The sequence below is a fragment of the Paroedura picta genome, chromosome 3, assembly GCF_049243985.1.
Source record: "Paroedura picta isolate Pp20150507F chromosome 3, Ppicta_v3.0, whole genome shotgun sequence".
In the NCBI taxonomy this organism is placed as follows: domain Eukaryota; kingdom Metazoa; phylum Chordata; class Lepidosauria; order Squamata; family Gekkonidae; genus Paroedura; species Paroedura picta.
Window position 1 is genome coordinate 41,659,168 of NC_135371.1, and position 22,642 is coordinate 41,681,809.

Consider the following 22,642-nt stretch of genomic DNA (forward strand, 5'->3'; position numbering starts at 1 on the left):
CTCGGAGGAGCGAATCAGGAGCCGCAAACCTCCGAGTGGCACTCCAGGGCCAAGTGTCCAATTGGGAGGCGCCTTTTGGACACTTGGCCCATCCCTTTTGGACACTTGGCCCGCCGCTAAGTCCACACTCCCCCCAACCTGCCATCCTTGCCAGATGGCTGCCGGGCAGGAGCCTTGCCCCACGGCCCTGGCCTCCGGGGGAAAACCTTTCCCTCCGCCCACCACATGCCCTATGCCAGCTACGGAGCTCCAGCCACCACCCCAGCCCTTCCCACCCCCACCCTGACTGTCTGGACCCGCCCGCCACAGCCTTCCCACCCCGATCCACTACGGACATCCTCGGCACCCCACGCCCACGCCCTTACCACCCCCACCCCCCACTTCCCACTGGCCGCTTGCCCACCTTTCCCCGGAATTCCCCGCTGCCGCGGCAAGCCTTCTGCTGACGCTGCCCCGCTTCCCACGGACTTCGCCGCCTCCCCAGCCATAGAGTTCGCGCCTCCAAAATGGCGCCGCGGACTCTAACAACGGCACCGAGCCGCGCCGCTGTACAGCCGCACGCCTTGGAGCCTGCAGCGCTGAGCCAGCGCGCGCCGGCCACAGCTGCATGCCCTGCTGCCGCCACACTCGCCTCCTTGATGCTGCCACCGAGGACCCGACGAACACCTGGCTGCCGCCATGAGGGCGAGGACACCCCTGCAGAGCCGCTCCGCCACCACCGCTGCGCCTTGGCTGCTGCCCCCAGGCCCGCGCCTGGCCCGCCGCCGCGCCGCATATCTGCCCGCCTCAAAGCCGCTCGCGATCCACCAGCTGTTCATGACCCGCCATGGGAGACAGGAGGTAGGCCCACTGAAAAAACTCGACCCCCCGCCCCGCGGCAGCCTGCCCCAGTCCGTGGGGGGGGGAGAGGCTTCTGCGGCCTTGCGGATCTGCCCCACCCCGTCCCCGGCCACGCTGAAGCCTTCGCGAGTCGGTGGGGGGAGGGACAAGCCATCTAGCGCCCATTTTATTTACATATAAAAGGGGCTTTTTATCTAGTATTTAAATAAGACGTCAAGCATCATATTTTTAAAAATCCATTTATCTTTGTCCTTGGAAATCCTAAAATGAAAGACCAGTATTTTACCAATTTTACTGGTTCCCAGTTTGTGTCTGGATGCCACTCCAAGAAGCAACAGGCATCTGAGAAGTTTGTAAGTTTATCTTTTTAAGTGCATTCCTCTAACAGCTTGAAATGGCGTTCAGTCCAAAAACAGACAGTAGAACTGACCCCGAGTGTTGAACATATGAAGCAGCTTATAGCAATTGGTCTATTGGTCCATCTAGCTCAGTAATGTTTATCATGAAAGGAAGCACCCTCCAGGGTCTCAAGCTCAGAAAGGGCTTTCTCAATACCTTCTCCTAGCTGAAGAGACCAGTGATTGAACCTGGGGGCTTCTGCTTGCAAAACATGTGCTCTGCCCTTGACACCCCCTACAACTGCAACTATTTGGGGGTATTACTGCCATTGTTTTCCCTTTTTTTAAAAAGAGGCTGTTTTCCACCTTTGTCTCCTTGTCTTTCTTGATATGTTTATCCCTTTACTGCCCCGTTTTAAAGTATTTGGGCTTTTGCACATCAACACATATTTGATGTGAATGGGTAATAATGCCATCTCATTTGACTGAGGGGGGGAGCATTATCTGGTCATGGAATTGGCATCACTGTGGGTGGGCAGGTAGTTGTGAGTGTCCTGCATAGTGCAGGGGGTTGGACTAGATGACCCTGGGGGTCCCTTCCAACTCTATGATTCTAGGATTACTTTTTTAAAAAAAGAAAGAAATAGGTGTTCCTTCTCAGGTTTCCTCCTCCCCATTGCATCTAGAATACTGTCCGTACACGACTTACATATTTTTAAAAGCTGTAGGAAATCAACCAGAACAAAACCACATTGCTAGATGAGCTCAAACCATTCCAAATGGATTGCTACCTATGTGCTCAAAGGAATATGCCAATTTTCACCTGTGAAGGGTTGGGAATTGTGTGAATCTATGTCTGAAATCTACACATTCCCTAGGCTAGGTGAGTGGATAAAATGCTCTCCAGATCGAGTAGTTGCAGCAGGAAACTTGGAACTGACGCCTCAGCCTGCTGCCAAAAATAATGGAGGGGCGCTAATACATGCTGAGTAAGTCAATACTCCAAGCCTCAAGGTCTTCTGAGAATCCATTCCACTGTCAGCTGCAGAGGCTGTATGTGCCGCTTCATTGTCTTCTTATTTTTAGCTTGGTGTGGTCCAGCTGCTTCTTGCCTTGACAATGTTGCTCCATCGAGCCTCATGGGAACATCACACACTGTGAGAAAAAGGCACATTTATACGTGTATTAAATGAAGGGAACGGCAGGTGATTTCTGCCTTCATGACCGACTTCAGCATCATTTTGATGCAATCTTTGAAAAACACCCCAATGCTTTTGACAAGAGGCAACAAAAAAATGAAGACTGAGTATAGCTAGGAGCTAAGATCAAGACTGAGTATAGCTAGGAGGATCAATAAAAGTTAATCTGGACTACAAAGATGAGGTGGCTGATGACTGCTGGACACTTTCTGCAAAAAGCTTTTTGAAGCGGGTGAGCGGTAACCTAGAGTTCCTAACAATCCACCAATGAATTGTTCTTCATTCTCATTTTTTCACCTGGATCAAAATGGGCCTCTCCCTCCAATCTTGCATTTACATGTTTACTCAGAAGTCATTCCTATTAAGGTTAGGTCAAGTCTGCCTCACGCCACTGCAGCAAACTCACAGTATTCTTAACCGACATAGACAGGAGGAAACTTGATTCATTTGAAATGTGGTGTTGGAGTAGAGCTCTACATACACTGTGGACAGCCAAAAAGAAAAATACTGGGAGTTCTATCAAATCAAACCTGAACTATCCCTAGAAGTCAAAATGACCAAACCGAGGCTATTATACTTTGGTTATATTATGAGAAGACAACAGTCATGGGAAAGGAAAGTAGGCAACAGGAAAAGAGTAAGACCCAACACAAGATGAATTGTCTCCATCAAGGAAGCCATGGCCTTCAGTTTGCAAGACTTGATCAAAGCTGCTAACAATAGGATGATTTGGAGGTCATTAATTCATAGGCTTGCCAGAAGTAGGAAGTGACTCAACATGCACACACACTCTTGCTGTTGATCACCTTTATTGTCCTAGATTAAACATTAGCAGCTTGATTTTAAATTCAAAACCCCGACTGACCTGTGCCTAGGCTGTAGTAAAGTTCTATTTTTCTATCATCAGTATCTCTCAGCTGGTGCCTGTCCATGTTTACCGTCTTCTGTTTTACCCTCACAGCAATCCTGTCAGGTAGGTTAGGTTGAGTGTGTGTGACTGGTCGGTGGTCACAGCAATGTATTATCCTTATCCATTGTTGTTCCTCTATATATTTCTGAAACAGCCTAGGGGGTGGGATGTGTCCGGCTGTCCAAGTTGGATTAGGGTCAATCACGGTGCAGCCAGTTTTGTCCTGATTGGCCCTGCCCCTGTGGCTCCCGCCCTCCGTCCCTGGACTCTAGCCCCTTTGCTCTCATACGCCTCAGTGCCTGGAGCCAGCAGCAGGTAAGGGGAGAGGGCAAAGGGTTGTGGTGGAGGGCTTGCTAACAGGGGCCTCCTGGCCTGCTAGGCTGGGCCTGCTCACAAGGGCCTACCGGCCATCTGACTGCCTGCTAAGAAGCTCTGCCTTGGCCCTGCTAACGAGCTGCCCAGCCCCCGCCCGCACCACTTGATTTGCCTGCGAGCTGTGGCCCAAAGCCACCTTAAGCTGCCTGGCCAGGAGCCAGGGGAGGGGACCCTTTCTTAGGATCGGGCTTTAAAGCTAGTGCAAGGAATAAAAAGAAAAGGTGCCAATAGGCAGTTCTAGGTTCCTCGGCCCTACATGTTCCTAGTGCTCTTATTCTGAGGGAGGCTCTTAAAAGTTACAGCATTCTAAAAACTTCCCATGACCGTGGAGACTTTGAGTCACTCATCCTTTGTTAGCCTTAGCTGTCAAGGGCACACATCAAGGTGGAGTCCAGGGCTGATTCTGCACTTACTTTGTTTTTTCTATTGTGGATTCTGCTGAATTTAGATTGAGTTGAACTCGGTTCTTCCTCTATTCCCCCCCCCCCCCAATTGAAACAAAAAGTGTTCTGCACTTGATTGGGTAAGCTCAGAACGGGCAGAAATGCCAATTGCAGCAGGAGTCTCTTTCTTTTTTCTTGAACGGGGGGTGGGGGAGGAGGAGAGGATTGGAGATAGCAAAGGAGAGGGAAATAACATGAGGCAAATCTCTGCTGAGAGAAATTAGGGCTTCTGGAGCGCAGTCCCTTTAAGGGAAGCCTTGCAACCGGGAACCAGGAAGTCTTTGAACTGATGCCCTGGCCAATTAGTAAAGACTGCTTTGCCACAAGGCACGGAGAAGGAAGTTAATTTGCAAAAAGCAGAAATCTGCCCACTTAATGGTGCCGATTTTTCAAATATCAAGGCCTATATCCACTTCTGGATATCACGGGGGAAAGGTAGGGTCACTCCGGATCAATCATGCATGTTGCAGAGGGAAAATTTAAAGCTCCCAAAATCAAAATGGAAATTGAATTCTGTGTAGACTGCAGGGATTTAGTCGATCTGGGAGTGGGTAAAAAGCCCTGTGCAGACTACCCCCAGGTGTGAGAGCTCCTTCCTCCAGATGAAATCAACAGAAATAAAGTCCTCTGTCCATCACCTGTGGGTCAGTCCTTTCCAGGAAGATATGCTATCTAGCATTTGGTATCAACAAGCTTCTGGCACCTCCTAAATTTCACATTCCTACAAGGGAGTGAGATTAAGTGACCCCCCCCCAAGTCTTCGTGAAACCACCACTTGTATTTGGATAACATTAAAAAACAGAAGAATGATAGTGAGAAGCAATCAAACAAATGGACCTCAAAGCTATCTTCTGGCTGAACCATCAAATTACTACTTTCTTCTTCTTGAGATATTTGGCATATCTATCCAAAAATAACATAACTGCTGAACAACAACAAACTTACTCTATACAGCAGGGAGGGATAGTGGATGGGGGTGTTGCATTTTTAATTCAAGTTTGTGAATATCATAGCTTTGCTTGAGTGATTATGATTTGAGGACCTGCATTTGTGAAAACATTTGGAAAACGACAACCCAGTGATACAAAATCTGTATAGTCATCTGGCTGCCTTGCATGAGATTGGCTCCTGGTTACTGCACAGGGACCCTCTGCCTCTGATTCTTCTTGACAAGAACTCTATGATACAGTGCAGTATACGACAAAGACATGTGCTTTGCATTTTCACCTTCCAACCAAAAAAGAAAAAAAAAAGCTATTGCCTCGCTTTCATAAGTACTGGCCTTATCCCATTTCACTGGTGGAGACTGATGGGCTGGAGCCCAAAATGCCCCCGCAGTTACAAAACTGGAATGGTAGTTTAACTTATTTCTGTTCCATCGGCCTGATCATCTGTTTCAAAAGAAAGGAAGTGTTTATGGTTTCTTTTCCTTTTTACAAAGGTAGATGAAACAAAGGAGAGAATTCCCAGGTGGTTAGCAGAGCTCCAAAACTCCCATAAAAAGACACATATGTCAGTAAACGGCCTATTTAAAAGCTTCCTTTGCTGATAAAATATTCTAATTACTGCTGCTTGGTTTAGAAGCTCCCTGTTCAGAATTCATAATAGCTGTAGGAACTAAGGATAACATTATTACTTCATTAATCCATCCTGCTGTGATACAGGCACAAAATGAGTCCTGGATCATGCCTTAGTGACCTCAGCTACCCCCAGCAATAATAAAAGATGTAGCGAAAGGATGATGCCTGGCTAATTTAAATTTCTTTCTCTTTGGGGACTGTGTTTGCTAAACTAATCAAGAGCACCGAAAGTTTGACTTCTGTAAGAAGCTTTGTGGAATGCTACTTAATCAACTTCCAGAATGAAACTGCTGCAGCAATCAGTGCAGATTAAACAGAGGGCATTCCATGAATCTGTGGAAGCGCAAGCCCCTTGCGAGCTAAGTCAGAAAGGGATAAACTAAAGTTGCAGAGTATGTTGAGAGGGGTGTGTGTGTGAGAGAGAGCTCATTCCCCACCTGGTGGAATGAGCTCCTGGAGGAGTTCAGAGCCCTAACAGAACTAAAGCAGTTCCTCAGGCCCTGCAAAGGGGAGCTCCTCTGCCAGGCATTTGGTTGAGGTCGCCCAGAACCAACAACACTGTCTAGGCCCCTGAACCTCCCTCCCAGGATTCCATGCACCTGAAATGAACATCCATGGACCTGTTTGACTGCTATCCTGTTAAATTGTTATTCTCTGTTGTTATTATCATTACCATTGCTGTATTTCTACTGAACACAAAAACTGTATTGCTCAATATATTATTCCTTCATGGCCCATGTGAAAAGCCCTGAGCCTCAGGGGAGGGCAGTATACAAATGTGAGAGATAAATAAATAAATACTATTCTGGGCAAGGATATCTACTGTGTGTTTGAAAGAACAGAGTACTGGTTCTCACGTTCCTGCCACAATTCATGGGAATACTCCTGACTGCTACTGCTGGTTTCTCTGAGTAGTCAAAGATTATGCAAGTGTGAAACTTACCACGGCTTTCATCCCACTGAAGGAAAATGACTGAGTGACATGAAATGTTCACTGGGAAAGAAATGAGGGAATAAAGGTTTTCAGCCATAGACTGTGCCCGTTAATCGTCCACTAGCTAAATTGGCAGTAGGCTATGGGACAATAGCTGGATACCCTGGCATCATTTGACATCAAAGGCAGTTCTTGATGGAAAGGAAATAGCAAGTAGTTTGTAGCCCAGGGGGCTGCCGGTCTATAATGAGCAGCCCATTCCAGGAAATTAATTAGAGGTCAGGAGTTTAGGACTAAACTAGGCAAGTGCAATGAGGAGTCCTACATATTATCAAATACCTCTAAGTAATTTATAATCTTATTTTAATGCACATGTGATGACGTAGGTTGTATGAAGCAGCTGTTTCGAGGTGATTAGATTGTAACTCCACCTCAGGGTTGGAAAGGAATGGGTAGGGGGCTCGATGGACAGCAGGAGGCTTCACAAGTAGATGCTGGACTGCCCAGCCTTTGAGAAGGATGCTTTCCTCCCAGTAGGATGCCTTCTCCCCATATTGCAATAAAGTTCTTTTATTCTTTCACTAACTTAGTCTGTCTTTGCCTTAACGCATCTTGGACCCTTTAGAGCAGGGGTAGTCAACCTGTGGTCCTCCAGATGTCCATGGACTACAATTCCCATGAGCCCCCGGCAGCGTTTGCTACCAGGTTGATTACCCCTGCTTTAGAGTACAGGCAGAAATTATTCAACACCACTATGAGGTAGGGTAGGCTGAGTGAGAATCACTAGCCCAAGGTTGCTTGGAATATTTTTTGTGCTTGGGGATTTGAAACCAACTCTCTGTGAGCCTAGTCTTCTAATCCAGGGGTAGTCAAACTGCGGCCCTCCAGATGTCCATGTACTACAATTCCCATGAGCCCCTGCCAGCAAACGCTGGCAGGGGCTCATGGGAATTGTAGTTCATGGACATCTGGAGGGCCGCAGTTTGACTACCCCTGATCTAATCTAACCATTACACTATACATAATCAGGTAAGCACTGCTGCTGTTTACCTGTGTCCACAAGACTGTAAGAACTGCAGCCCAAGCTCAGCATTCTGCTTCCCAGCTGCCACCCAGATGCCTCTGAAAGCTCACCAGCAGAGCCCAGAAGGTAGCAGCTTTGTATCCGGTCCTGGGCAATGGATGGGATGAACATGATAGTTCAGAGGCTGACTGGGACCATGGAGATTTCATCTGGCTATAATGGCTAACAGTCATTGAAAGACTTATCCTCCACAAACTGGCTAATCCTTTTAAAAGAGGTCACCAGCAATACCGAAACGAATAATTCTTGTTCGACAGGATTTATGCTAAGCTCTTGCACAAGCCTTGCTTCAGTAAAATGAGGAATGTGCACAGTAGGACTTTCTGGAATACAGCTGCAGGCTGCAATCCCGAAGCCGGTTCAAGATATCATTTTATGTATCCCACATTATTTATGCTGTGGTAGACAGAACTGGGGGGATAGAGATAATCCTGACTCACTATGCTCCTTGTCACAATGCCAACCAGGTAGACTGGTCTACCGTGCAAAATCGAAGGAGTCAACTGGATACCAGAATTCCCAGAGGCATAAAATCATGGTCAATAAACTGCCCTCTGCCAAAAGACAAGTAATCACTACCCAACCATCAGTACAATGGCAAAGAGCCAAAGAAGAAGGTAGTGCTCAAAGCAAATAAATAAACAAGTAAATAAATTTTGCAGCAATTAATCCAGAATAAGATTATCTACTCTTCTGAATGTTTTCTTGGGTACCCGAGATACATGATAATGTGGGACTGACTGTATTGTACAACTAGAAAATGTTGCTCTGTAGCACTTTTGAGTACCAGCTTTTCTTTTTAAATCTCATGACAAACCTGACCCTATTAGAATTGGGGCTCTGTAAAATATGTCTTTGGACATTTGTTCCCCAGCTTGAACAAATTTAATCTTTTCAGCCTTCTCTTACAAAATCAATTCTTTTGAAAGAGATGCACACACACACGCACACAAACACAAGTCATAAAAAGATTTCCCTGCTTTCGGCAACAATAGCCCTATTAAGGTCTCAAGATCAAAACCAAAGTCCTGCTGAAAAATCCCAAATATTTTTAAATGTACAATTCCTACTGTTTCTGCTTTTTAAAAAAGTAGAAAAGACTTTGTCATTGATGGACTCCTTCATACAGAATGAAGAATGTAAATGCCAGAACAGTAACTCTCTAAGGAGGGAAAACGCACTTCAGTTGCAAATATCTTAAGTCTCCGAATGTGGTGGGCTTTAAAGAAAGAAAAGAAAAAGCAGCATCTTTTCATTTCCCTTTGATCTGACTTTATGTTGAATGGGAAACACTGTGTTGCAAAGGCAGATGCCGGGAAGCCGGCGTTCCCTCTGGGCTTTACAAAGCTGGATTTTTGCTCAGACTCTGAATACATAAAGCAGAAATACTGTAGGACTGACTTCTAAAGGAAGTTTCTTGGCATTGAGACATATTGACTATTTCCTTGGATTCCTCATCATATGTAACTTTTAATACAAACCTAACCAGGGGCCTACGAGGAATCCCAGACTGCCAATTTGGAACGCATTCAGTCTCCCCTGTTTATGATCCTCCATGCCACTGACCTATTTCACATGCCTTCATGATCCCCTTTTGAAGTTCCCTTCTATTTGTCCCCCTCCACCTCATTCACATTCCCTCCATTTTTCTTTGAACCCTTTATATTCATTCTTTCTTGTCCCTCTTCCAATGGCTTCAAGGTGGGTTAAAAGCAACGGAAGTTGGTAGCTGCCCTTTAAAGAAAAAGGGTACTTGACAATACAACTTGTCTTTCTTGCCTTTATTAGGAACCTCACTATGACCGTTTACCCACTGGAGGTTTCATGCCAGACTGCAGGCTGGAGTTTTAGACATGGCAGGTTTCCCCACTCCTTCCTGCACCCACATGGGGGAGCATTTGTCCTGGTGTACCTCATCTGCCCCCGATTAGTGCTCCTGCATGGGAGCTGGGGCAGTGAAGTTCCCAGTGCATAAACGGTCTATGAGAAATGAGTGCAAACACAAGAAGAGGTGAAATGAGGGAGAAAAGGAAGAAAATGAACCTCCATCGTTGTTTCTGGACTGTCTTCCTGCTTAACATACACACAAAGCTGTTGTGAAGACTAAATGGGCCAATCTTATGAACATCAATCTTAACTTTGCAACAAATGACACATGTGATCTGAAAAACTCATCTCACAGGAGTGAATGGGAAGTACTTCTTCCCAACGGGACTCCACATTTGTGCAGAGAGCCAATGTGGTATAGCTGTTAAGAGTGGAGGCCTCTAATCTGGAGGACTGGGTTTGGTTCCCCACTCCTCCTCGTAAAGCCTGTTGGGTGACCTTGGGCCAGTCACAGTTCTTTCAGAACAATCTCAGCCCCCCCAACCTCACAAGGTAGCTGCTGCAGGGAGAGGGAGGGAAGGTGGTTGTAAGCACCTTTAGGACATCTTACGGTGAAGAAAAGTAGGATATGAAAGCCAACTCTTCTTCTTGTGATTGAGACATCTCACCATGATCCAGTGAACATTTGCCAGTACAGAAGTATATCCTTGCAAGTGTTTTGTCATTCGTTTTCGTGGGAAGTGGCTCATGAGCATTTTCCCTTCAGTATTAGTATGGCATCAAAGCTCACTTTAACCCTTGAGATTTAACCCTTGCTTCTCTCTCTCTCTCTCTCTCTCTCTCTCTCTCTCTCTCTCTCTCCCCCCCCCCATCTTTATCCCCAATGAGAACCTAAAGCAACTTTTACAAATGAGTTTTACAAAGAACTTACATATTTTTTTCCAGACTAAAATATGGCTGCCGTAAAACAACCAAAAATGAGTGTAGACAATATAGTGTTTCTTGAATTAGCAGCAGACCTAATGCCAGGAAAGATGTGTGTGCAGGCACTAGGTATGTGGCCTGGGAGCCAAGCAGGTAGCACCCTGAAAACGTTTGGGAATCAGTGATCTAGACTGGACCACACCCAACCTAAAAATGAGTATAGTAAAGAGATATTTCCTGGACTTTTCCTGGATGGCAATAAGTTTAAAATTATTATAGCATTATGCACCAATTTTAATATGGGACAGTTTAGGAAGAAATTATATCACATGGAAATTAAAACTGTGGAAGAATTTTGAAGAGAGTATAGGAGTGATGTAAGAGCTACTGGAATGTTTGCAGCTGTCAACCAAATTCAGACTTAAGGCAAAACTTCAAATAAACCCAAATATTTGAACAGATGGAACAGAAGAACAAAGTCATGTTAACTTTGCCAACTGAAATATGACCTAGAAATTTGGAAATGACATTATTTTGATACATAATAAAGGAATTTCACTGTATAAGTGAATAAACCAGTACAAACTAACAGGAATTCCCCGCCCCCCGGCTTGCTGAGGATTTTTGTTATTATTCTAAAGACTTCAGCGCACACAACAAAACCAGAAAAAAATCTTGAGCTATTTGCTTTTGTGTGACTTTTGGGGAAATCTTTTTACTACACAGAAGGTTGGATGACACATCCCAAGGCAGTGTGTATCATGCCTTGATCATTCATCCTGACTCACGGAAACTACTGAATGGAATAGTGTTACCAGGTGCAAACGTATAATAGTCTATTTTGGAAACTGTTAAAGAAAGTTTTTTTAAAAAACCACACACACAATTATTATACTTGAATAAAAGACTATTCATTACTCTCAAGCATAAAAGAAATTCCAGATACGTGAAGGGGAACACATGTCTCTTTACGCAATACAACAGAAGCATTTTTGCCTTAATTCTCTTCTTCTCCCCTCCCAGCTTCCAGATGTGCCATTCTCTCAGCAGTATCTCCTTAAAGTGCTATTCTAGTATTGTGTCTTGGCGATATACACATTTCAAATATAAAACAGTGAAGAGCCGAAAGAATGTAAGGAACTAGCACAAAAAGTGAGAATCACCATATTCGGAACAAAGTCAAGAGTCCAGTGGCTCCAGGCCAACATGGCTGCCCACCTAAATTGCTCACCATATTCAGAGCATGAAGATCTTTTGATCTTTTACATTTCTATTAATAGGCCAAATGTAAATGTGTTGTCAAGAACTTGAGCTCGGGAGCCAATTAAAAAAATTACAGCCAAACATGGAAAGCATCAAAAACAAGTCCACACAAACCCAAAGTTAATTCAGATGGATGTGGCTAATGATGAGAATCTACACACAGTTCTAGAAATTGCTCTTACATAAAATCAGCATTTCAAGAGGCCTACAAATATTATACTCTATTGAAACTTAGTAGCATTTTTTGAGAGTCTTCATTTGGGTATTGTGACATTTCTCAGCCTTATAAACCATACTGCGTGCTCTCTAGTGGCTATCAGCCTTTTAGCCAGCTTTGATTCCCCACTCCTCCTCCACATGCAGCCAGCTGGGTGACCTTGGGACAGTCACAGTTCTCTCAGAACTCTCTCAGCCCCATCTACCTCATAGGGTGTCTGTTGTGGGGAGAGGAAGGCCATTGAAAGCCACTTTGAGAATCCTTCGGGTAGTGAAAGGTTAGGTATAAAATACCAACACTAGTACTATTTCTTCAGATACACAGACCCCATCCCCATATCCATCTGCTTCTTACCTAATCACCACTGTCCAGACCTTTTTATTCCTCCTCCCACAGTGCATTTGCTCTCTCTTTCCTTACCCTGTCCCCAGCTTAGCTATCACTCCCAATGCCAGCTCAAGCCATAACACTGCTCAAGACCAGTCTCAATCCTGCTTCGCATCATCCCGTCCATGACCACTTCTACTACACCTCTGCCTAGAGGTGGTAATAACTGATCTTTGCCTTCTCCAACACTGTGGCATGCATCATACACCCTGTACGACTTTGTAATCTCTTGATAGATTTCTTCCTCTCGTCCAAGTTTGACCACCACTTCTGGTGGCCTATTGAGAGGGCCCGGTTGTTATCAAAGAGGAGACCAGGAGACAACGCCTAGCTGCTCTAACTCCCAGGCAGAGGCAGCAGAGACAGGGGCAGGTGGGAGAAGGGAGGCACGGGGATCACTATGGAAGAGGCAGGGGGCACACTGCTGGCCCTGAAATCTGCCACTTCAGACAACCGCATTAGCTCTTTCCTCTGTCCCTTAGGTTGCACATATGTTCTCAAGAGCTTTATAAATGGCTCCTTGCACATTTATGTTGCCCAAGAGGTGGAAAAGTAGGACAAACCTATTGCATGTATTACTTGCACAAACAGCTTCTCTTGACTCTGTCGCTGCTGAATTCCTCAAATTAGGTCAGTGGGGTACCTGGGGAGCCAGCTGGATTCTCCTTGTTTCTGCTACTCAGTTGTGGAACAGTATGAATCTCCCACTAAGGCAGAAAAGAGTCTGGTATTTCCTGCAAACTCTGGAAGCTGAACTTTCCTTCAGGAAAATCAACCATCCCTGTGCAGTCTGAACAAATTAATCCAGTTATATAATGGTTATTGTCTGGGAAGGAGATGGTGTCTTAGAAACAAACCAGTGGCTATTTCTGTTGAAAGACCACTGAACTTTAAGCTTTCAAGCTGGACAAAGCTGTTTATGGGTAGCCTTACCACCTTTTCCCCTCTCTATCTCTGGGACAGAAGTTACCCTCTGTCTTCTCTTGTTTTTGAAGCCCAAACCACTTGCTGCTTTCTGTGAAGCTCTGTGAAGAGTTTCCTGCCCTAGCCTTCCTCCTTAGGCCCTTGGAGGATTTCATGAAAATTTTGATCTGGCAACTCAGTCCCTGACGACAGAGTATTATCAATACGGCAGAGGCTAAAACACAAGCGGTCCACTCTGATGTACTCTTGATAAAGGACTACAAAACCACGGCATGTCGTAAGAACAGATGATGGATCTATATTCATTTGCTTGAGCCTGCTTTTCAGAACTTGGACAAAACATGGGACTATCCTGAAAATTACAGTGCTGCCACTGGCATAAAATTAGTTGGCATCCTTTGAAACAAGGACAGCAGTTGACAGGCTCCTGACAAAGCAGGCTATTTATCTCAGCATTAGTTTAATATATATCCCATTTTTATAGAAGGTTTCCCATGAGCTGTTTGGGAGGGCAGTATATAAATCTAATAATAAAATATGATGCTGCTGAATGGACAGAACTTGAGAGAGGTGATATAACACATCCACTATCTGGATATTACTCTCTGACGTATTCACAGCAATCTATGTTGTACTTCTCCTAGTCTCTATGAAGAACTTTAGTCTTAGACATCCAAAAGTATTTTGTATGATCAATTCAACATAAAATCTCAAAAAAATATTCTGTACTTTTCAACCCCATATGTAGAAGACACATTTCAACAAGGGATGGCAAAAATCCTATAATGTCGCTTTAAGTTGCCTAACAGCTTACTGTAGTCAGTGATAGCAACAAAGCAAGGGCTTCATGAGGCATTTCTGTCCAGAGTCTTCCAATGACCCAGGAAACAGAACACATACACCACTGAAAGCATAATAACCACTATTAAGAGTCATTAGCATGGGCGGGGGATATTCAACCATTGATACAGCCCAAGTGTACACTCCCAGATGATCATTAAGACGAATTATGAGCTTAATTGCTCAAGCTGTGTGGCTATGGCACCAGATAACCTAATGAAATCATCGAGGTTTCCTGGGGGCCCACCGAAATGCAAGTGTGCCATCTTTAAACTTATGAAAGCAATTAAGAGTTTGGGGAAATGCAGACTTCCCCTGTAAATGCCGAGTTTATCAGAAAGACAAGGAGAAAAAAAGAGGGGAAAGGGCCCGTGGGGGAAAAAAAGGAAATAGGGAAGCAAACAGTGAATGGTGGTGCTTGTCTTCTGACTGTTCCTAGATGGAGTGTGAAGGATGGCCAGTTTCCTCAAAGTGAGTTTTCACTATTCCTCAGAAAGGACAACTAACTTCTACAGTGTTACTGTGTTTTCCTCCAGAGAAGGTTGCAATCCTTTCTAAATGTAATAGTATTATCACAACACTTAAGGCCAAAGCCACACATGATACAACAGAGCCAATTAAGATGGGACAAATCTCATCAGAGCACCAGAGGAGGATACATTTATCTCTTCCCTCCCTCCCTCCCTCCCTTTTCCCAGATTTAAACTACTCATCTTTCAAAGCTGCTATCCGCCATCCACTGGCAAAAACACACACAAGAGAACAGGCCTTGGGGTAGAATTTATGCCAGAGAAATAGCATTGAATAAATGGTACTACTGAAATTCAGAGCCCTCTGTGCTCATTTTATAATTAAAAATAATAATTAGGAGATGCAGTCATGCATCTCCAATATCATCTTTGAGTTAACTTTTACAACTATGATGTGCCAGTGAAAATCAACCGGTGACCAGGCAACAAAAATGCACCAGGAATAAACAGATTCTTTCATAGCTAAACACAAGAGCCCCCAATCTTACAGATCTAAACTTCTTTCTAGTACTCTACCTCCCCCGCAAGACACACACACACACACACACAGCCCTGTGTCAATATCACACTTTGAAAAGAGCATTCAAACTTATGATATCAATGCATTCCGATATTCTGGATATATGCACCACCACTACCCATTCATTGCACAGGCAACAAGATGAAGTGGATCGGACAGAACTGTATCAGCATGCTTCATCCTCATCCAAAACTACAATATTGTCTCTGTTCCTAGGTGTAGAGCAGATTCTGACATGATCCTTATGCTACTGTCCTAACCACATGCTTATCTTTACAAGGCACTCACCATGGTCATGAGCAAACACAAAAAGGTTGATTCCTGTCAACACCTGGGCAAGGTCATCATAGCGACAGCAGTGTTCTCCAGCACCATGAGCCACAAACACCAGGCCCCTAAAAGGAGTGTTAAAGCAGAAGCAGAGTTAGAAGACAGGGAAACAAGCAAACTGTGAATGCAAAGGAAGCATCCACATTACCATTGCAAGTGTCAAAAAATTCTTTTTGTAGAAAGATCATCTAACATTACTGAAATGTGGGAGACTATGCAAAGTCCTAGGAGTATTAACTGAAACGTGGGAACCCACTGATGGGAGGAACTTGTAACTATTTTGTTCCTATTAATCCTGTTTGGGAATTACAACCCATCAATTCAAAGTGCGTGTGAAAATATAAACCCCAGACATTTTGTGACCAACCAAGCCGAATGAAGCCCTTCAGCCATGGAGCCCTGTTCCCACATATCCCATATCCTGAGGACTGCAAGAGCAAGTGGACGGTGAAGCATCTGGCAGAACATCAACGCTGGTGGGCTGTGTTCATCTTGTGGAGTCCCACTTAGCATACAGAAAATCTGACACAGTTTTATAATTTTATGTCAATGGTTTTGAGAGCATTACATCCCCATCCATACAATGTGTTCTTTTACAGCTGCTTTCCTGTCCGAGCATCATGACAAGGCGGACAAGGCATGCCCAAAGAAGAATTCAGCATAGGCAGTAGGTGAAAGGCTTCTCCTGTGCACACAGACATTGTGCCCATTTCAAAACACCTCTTATGGCAGAGACAAAAGCAGCTATACACACTCCATGAGGAGTGGCTTGGGATTCACAACAACCCGCAATTGCTACAGACGACATTAAAAACACCATATTGGCCAGGAGTCAGTAAATCCATCGACACCAATTTAAAGCCTGCAAGCTTGATTTAGTGTAGCTTGGTGTAATGGTTGAGAGTGGCAATTTCTAATCTGGCAAGCTGGATTTGATTCCCCGCTCCTCCACATGCGGCCAGATGGGTAACCTTGCGCTACTCACTGTTCTCTTCTGTTAGACTGGTTCTTGCTGAGTAGTTCTGTCAGACCTCTCTTAGGCTGACCTATTTCACAGGCTGTCTGTTGTGGGGAGAGGAAGGGATGGCGATTATAAGCCGCTTTGAAAATTCTTTGGGTGGTGAACAGCGGGATGTAAAAACCAACTCTTCTTTTGAGGAGTAATTTCCACCAAAATCAATTTAGTAAATGGATTTACGATACACCAGTAACATGACTAACTTTTAAGTAAGTATTACCCACCTGACCCTCACAGGTAACAGCCACCCCTCCCCATGACATTTTACTGTTAGAACACTCAACATGGTGCCATTTTAAGACTAGATCAGGGGGAAATCCCTGGCTTGACTTCTTCTTATTTCTTCTCTAGCAGCTTGATCTCCCAGATCAGCACATAAAGCGTCTCACAGCCATGAGATATAAGCATCACCATTTGTTAGAGGCAACAGAGCAGGGGCTTGTAATTCTGTTCTAGACTTACAAATGGCCACTTGCCCATGAAAAGTAAATATTTCAGCCAGGCAGTCCCATAGGCAGTGTTCTTACAATGCAAGAGAGAGATTTCTCACCCTCTGTCATGCTGTCAATGTGCCACAAATATTGGGAGATATATGGGCAGGTGAACTACTAAAAAAATAAGGAGAGGTAGTTATTTTGCCTTAGTCAGGTAACAAATCTCAAAAAAATAACTGGAACTAGTTTCTGTGGCAATAACTGGCCCTTGTTTCCAGACCATCATGGTGGCCTCAAATGTTCCAGCACCCATGCGGAGACTGCTTCGTTTGCATGGAAACTTTGCTCCCTTATGACAGACATTTCAGTGCTTCAGCAAACATGAAGAAACACACTCAAATGGTGGCAACTCCACTCTGCTGCTGCAAATTTGCACAATCTAGTTACCAATCAGCCCTTTTATTATGGAGAACTACCACTCTCAGGGCACATTCCTGGCACTGAATGGCTTGGAAAATACCCACACAAAATGGCTGATCAAAGCGAAACACGGTTGACATGGATCTGTGCAGTATGTACAGCTGCTATACAGGAGAGTTTTCAGCAGCTTCTCCCTAGCTGCTGTAACACCTCAGAGAACTCTTGACTGGTAGAGAACTTTGTGACATGTAACATGGCAACAAGCTTTATTTATTGTTAATTGTACCTACAGCCTTTAATTGCTACTACCCTCATATCTACCCCATGAGTTATGGGACTAGGATCTGAGAGATCCAAGTTCTAATCCCCACTTTGCCATGGAAGTCTGCTGGGTGATCTTGGACTAGCCTCACCTTCTCTGATTACCTTGCAGCGTTGTGAGGAAATGTAGAGGGGAAGAGAGCAAGCTGCTTCGGATCCCCACTGGGGCATAAATGAAGTTAATAAATAAATGAACAGTGTGAGATATGTCACTGTTATTGCTCATTTTACAGACTGAGAACTGAGAGATAAGAGGAGCCCTGCTGGGACAGAGGAAAGAGCCCTTAAGAAAAACATTGTTGGTGGTACCCTCTCATTTTGGAGGATTCAGTTAGCTACTACAGCTGCTATATTTTGAATGGCTTGTTTTTATAATGTTTTTTAATTGTAAGCTACTTCAAGCAGGACTCTGAAGAGAGGGCATATTAATATTCTAAATAAATAGGCATTGATAGGCATACCCCTCATGAATCTGTCTAATGCATTTTAAAGCCATTTAAGCAATCAGATCACTATTTTCTGCAGCAAAGAAAACAGTCATTACACCTGTTCTGACAAAGTAGTTCTGAATGCAATGCCAATCAATTTCATGGGGAACTCCTATGTCCAGTGATACCAGAGAGAGAGAGAGCCTTCTCCAATCAATTTCTCCATATCATACATCATTTTATAAAATCTTCCCCTTGTGTCACGTTAGTAACTTTTAAAAGTGAAAACAACACTGAGAAAGTGTTCCAACCCCTCTATTATTTCCAGCTTTTAAAGATGTGAACAAAAGTACACAACATTACAAATACAGCAACAATACAGACTGATATAAAATATTAGCAATTTTAATCTCAACCCCTTTTCTAATTGTTCCAAATGTGGAATCTGCCTTTTTCATCACTGCTGTACGCTAAGCCCCCTTTTTTTGTGAACTGCTCATCATGATCCCAAATACTCCTTCATGATCCCTTCTCATCTTCTTGAGATCCCAATATGCAAGTTCAGGGCTGTTTGATCCAACATCACATTAAACCTACTCTAAATCTTATTTGCCATTTTGTTGCCTGTTCACACAGCTTGAGAGACCCTTTTGGAGCTCCTTTTGGAGTTTTAGTTTGTAATGTCTGCAGAACTTACTGAGACTGTATAATTTGTGAATAAATCCCACCAGTTCTAATACAATTTACTGGAGGAGTCAGCAAGGTGTCATGGCTAACAGCGGCAGCCCCTAATCTGGAGAACCGGGTTTGACTCCCCACTCCTCTATGTGCAGTCAACTGGGTGAACCTTGGGCCAGTCACAGTTTCTCTGAGAACTCTCTCAGTCTCACCTACTTAGTACAAATGCCCCCCCCCTCCAGCTCTTCTTCATTTCCCCACCACTCCAATAGCTGTCTATTCTACCCTTCATTTCCTGGGGATACGTTCTCAGCTACGCTCTTAACCTTTCCTTGGTACCTCCTTCAGTTCCTCCCTCAGCTTCCTGATTTAATCTCACAGAGTTTATATGTATTTGTGTATACCTTTCTTAAATACTTATCTCTCCATCTATAAAGGACAAAACATTGTCAGAAAAATCCTTACACAATTGCCTTTACCACTCACTTGTCTCCTTACAACTGATTATGCTTGCATTGCCCCACAGCATGTGTGAAAAATTAATGTCCAGAACAGATTAGAAAGCACTATTTTGCATTTATCTAGGTCAGAGTCTTTATTATGTAACCTTATGAATATGCTGCATCGTAGAATGTGTGAGGAATATGCCAAGCTCTCCTATTATACATATATGAAAGTTTTCATTGCCGTAAGTAGAACAATTTTAAAATAGCATTGCTGTCATTGCAATTTGGATACTTGAAAATTAAACCACTCCCATACAATGAAAAACAAAAACCTGAAGGGAGTTTTAAGTGAACTAAGCTGAAACTTGACCAATTGGCATGAAGATATATTGGGACAGTGATCTATATTACTGGTAAAACATGTTGCCACTGCAGAAATGCTCGTGTTGGTCTAGACCACACCATCATCTAGGATGGAGGGTCCACACTGAATCTACCTGAAGGAAGTTGTCAGTTTTGTGGCATGGGAGACTGCAATCTGGCTGCAAAGGAAACATCTGATTTGGTGCTCTGAGCCAATCAGCATATGGAAGGGACTGTGACTCAGGAAAAGAGCATCTGTTTGGTCCCAGATTTAATCATCAGAAGGTCCCAGGTTTAATCATCAGAATCTCCAGCTAAAAGGATCAGGTGGTAGGTGAAGTGAAAATTCTTCCTCGGCCTCTGGAGAGCAACTGCAGTAGACAGTTCTAGATGAACCAATCGTCTGACTTATCAAGCAGCTTATCATCACCACCAACCACATCACCAAGTAATGATGAGTTAAATGTACTTTGATTGTACTTAGCATTTTTCTAACACCCAGAAGCAACAATGAATGAATTAGATGGAGTATTAGTGCAGGGTATTCGGCAACCCTGGCATAAAGGCATCAAACAGCCATGTCATAGGTTCTAAATACTGTTCCCTCTGGAGGGCATTTCATCCATGTTCAATTAAATACCATGTATCCACAAATGTGTGATTTTAAAAGGATATTAAAAGGACATGATTAAGTAAGACTCTGAAGAAGGACATGCTTTAAACCCCAGGGAGAACATGCATGGTGTCCCTCACACAATTTCCGCCACCTCTGTATCACAATGCCATATGGAATAAAAACATAACCTTGACATACTATGCAACATGCACCAGACCTCAAGCATTATATCTGAAGAGAAAGGCAGATGAATATTTTTAAGCAGTTCAGATATTAATCACATTGATCATGCATATGAATAATCCTCTCAAAAAGCTACTGCAACAACCACTGGATACTTACCATGAAGGGTACTTCTCCCCTGAGGTATAGGAAGATATCTTGCAAGGAGTGGAAATCACAAACAAGATGTCTTTCACTTAAGAGGGAGAACAGGTTTGTTGTGATGGGAGAGGGGTAGATTCACTCCATTACCACAATCTTATTTCTGCAACCAAAAGTATCCACCTCACTCCACATCTCCTTCAAATCCTCAGAAGAACCAAACAGGTATCCATACTGCACTTTTCTTTTCTTCCTTACCAAGGCCAAAAGGAAATGGGGAGCCATCTGATTAGCAAAATGGCAGAAGGGGTGAGGGAGTTACCCCTCACTCCAATATCCACATCAGAGGATATTCCTCCCAAGTCTACAAAATTACATATTTGGGAGTTCCCCTCAAGGTATGTCAGGGTCACATGCAGTTTAGGCCCACAAAATATACAAGAACTCATCTTTGAAAGGGTATGTAGCAACAGTGACATCAACTATATGAGGAAATAAGCCTAGGGGCTGAGCATTATCCATTCATGTAACTCATCATTTCACACACACACACACCTCAGTAACAAAACGTTGAAGGACAACACAAAAACAATGAACACACTGCTGACTGATAGATAAGTCAACATATGTTTTAAGGGCTGAGTCATAGTTTCATATTAGTTTACAGAGGATGACTTCTTTGGCATTTCATTTTGCTTACATTAGATACTGTGGTTGGTTCATAGCCATTCATTCATTTTGTCTCTCTAGTTAACCTTTCTACATATATATATAGAGAGAATTTTTTTCTCAAGTGCCAGTGATAGAAACATTACTATGTTCAAGGATATTCAACAGTGAAAAAGCATTTGTACAAATAATAAACAAGGCTGCATATTCCATGCCTAAGTCTTAAACTACCATTTGAATCTGTTTTCTTTTTAAATTTTTTTTGTAGAGTCTGACCTGATGAAGAGTTCCAGTGAGCTCCAAAACTTGCAGTATTATGCGCCATTGGGTTAGGCCTGATAAACAGGTATTCCACGGACTGTGTTCTTGACTTTATGGGGCAATATGCCAATGGTAAACGAAGTCATAAGAAAAACCTTCCTAGGTCAGACCAGTGGTCCATTTAGTGCAGGGATTTCCATCCTTGTTGAACCTGTTGACACCTATGGGATTTTGGCATAGGATGCTGGGCGCAACAGCAAAAAGGCTGCTGCAGAGGGTGCAGCCAATGACAACATGACTGCCACAGGAGACAGAATGCCTTTTGATCTGCAGATCTTGAGTTGTCAATTAGCAGTCAAGCTAGGCAAAAGCCACACCTAATTTTGTCCCCTTTCTAGAAACACTCAGTGGTCCCCAGGAAAGAGATAAACAAGCAACATGTTGCCTGTATGTGCCACGTTGGAGAGCTCAGATCTAGTCCATGCCCATTTGTTAATTAGTCTAGAATAGGGGTGGCCAAACAGTACCTCTTCAGATGTCCACTGACTACAATGACCATGAGCACCACACTGGCAGGGGCTCATGGGAACTGTAGTCCATGGACAACTGGAGATCCACAGTTTGGGCACCCTTGGTTTAAAAAAAAGAAAAAAGAAGAAGATATTCTCAAAAGAACCAGCATGGACAGAAAATCCCGTTAATATGTACTCAACTCTCAAAAGTATGTCAGAATACATTTCTACACCTAATACTGAAAACAGGAAAGGAGATTAGTCCTCATTTGTAGCATTGTTGGCAATTGCGGAACCAAAACATACATGCGTCCCTACAGCAATGCCAAAATGGCAATTCCAGTCTAAACTTCAAGCTGTTATTCATTTATACGAAAGCTGTGCTCTATTGGTGTTCTCTTTCATTAATGGCAGAGAAATTACAGCATATTTTAAAAGGCAAAAGTCTCAGCATCCTCAAAACTGCTCCTGCGCTGCATCCCACACAGCTTCTTTACACTGATGGTACAATGGTGATGATGATGATGATAATTGCAAGGATAAAAACAGTCAATTCCTGTAGTTACATATTTGTAAATCCCAATGATTTTAAGTGAGAAATATGCAGACTCACTGGAAGTTCAGAGATGTTATCAGTTATGTACTTTGCACAAATGTGCACATCAGCACGTTTTGCGTGTGTAACTC

General features: G+C 43.6%; 1 protein-coding gene across 3 annotated transcripts in view; it reads right to left on the reverse strand.

The window, feature by feature from the left end:
* MGLL (monoglyceride lipase) overlaps positions 1–22,642 on the reverse strand; it is a 99,876-nt gene that overhangs the window by 57,845 nt on the left and 19,389 nt on the right. For all 3 annotated transcript variants that reach the window (XM_077325403.1, XM_077325404.1, XM_077325402.1), the window contains exon 3: positions 15,424–15,530. In XM_077325403.1, coding sequence (XP_077181518.1) covers positions 15,424–15,530 — 107 coding nt within the window. The remainder of the gene's footprint in view (positions 1–15,423; positions 15,531–22,642) is intronic.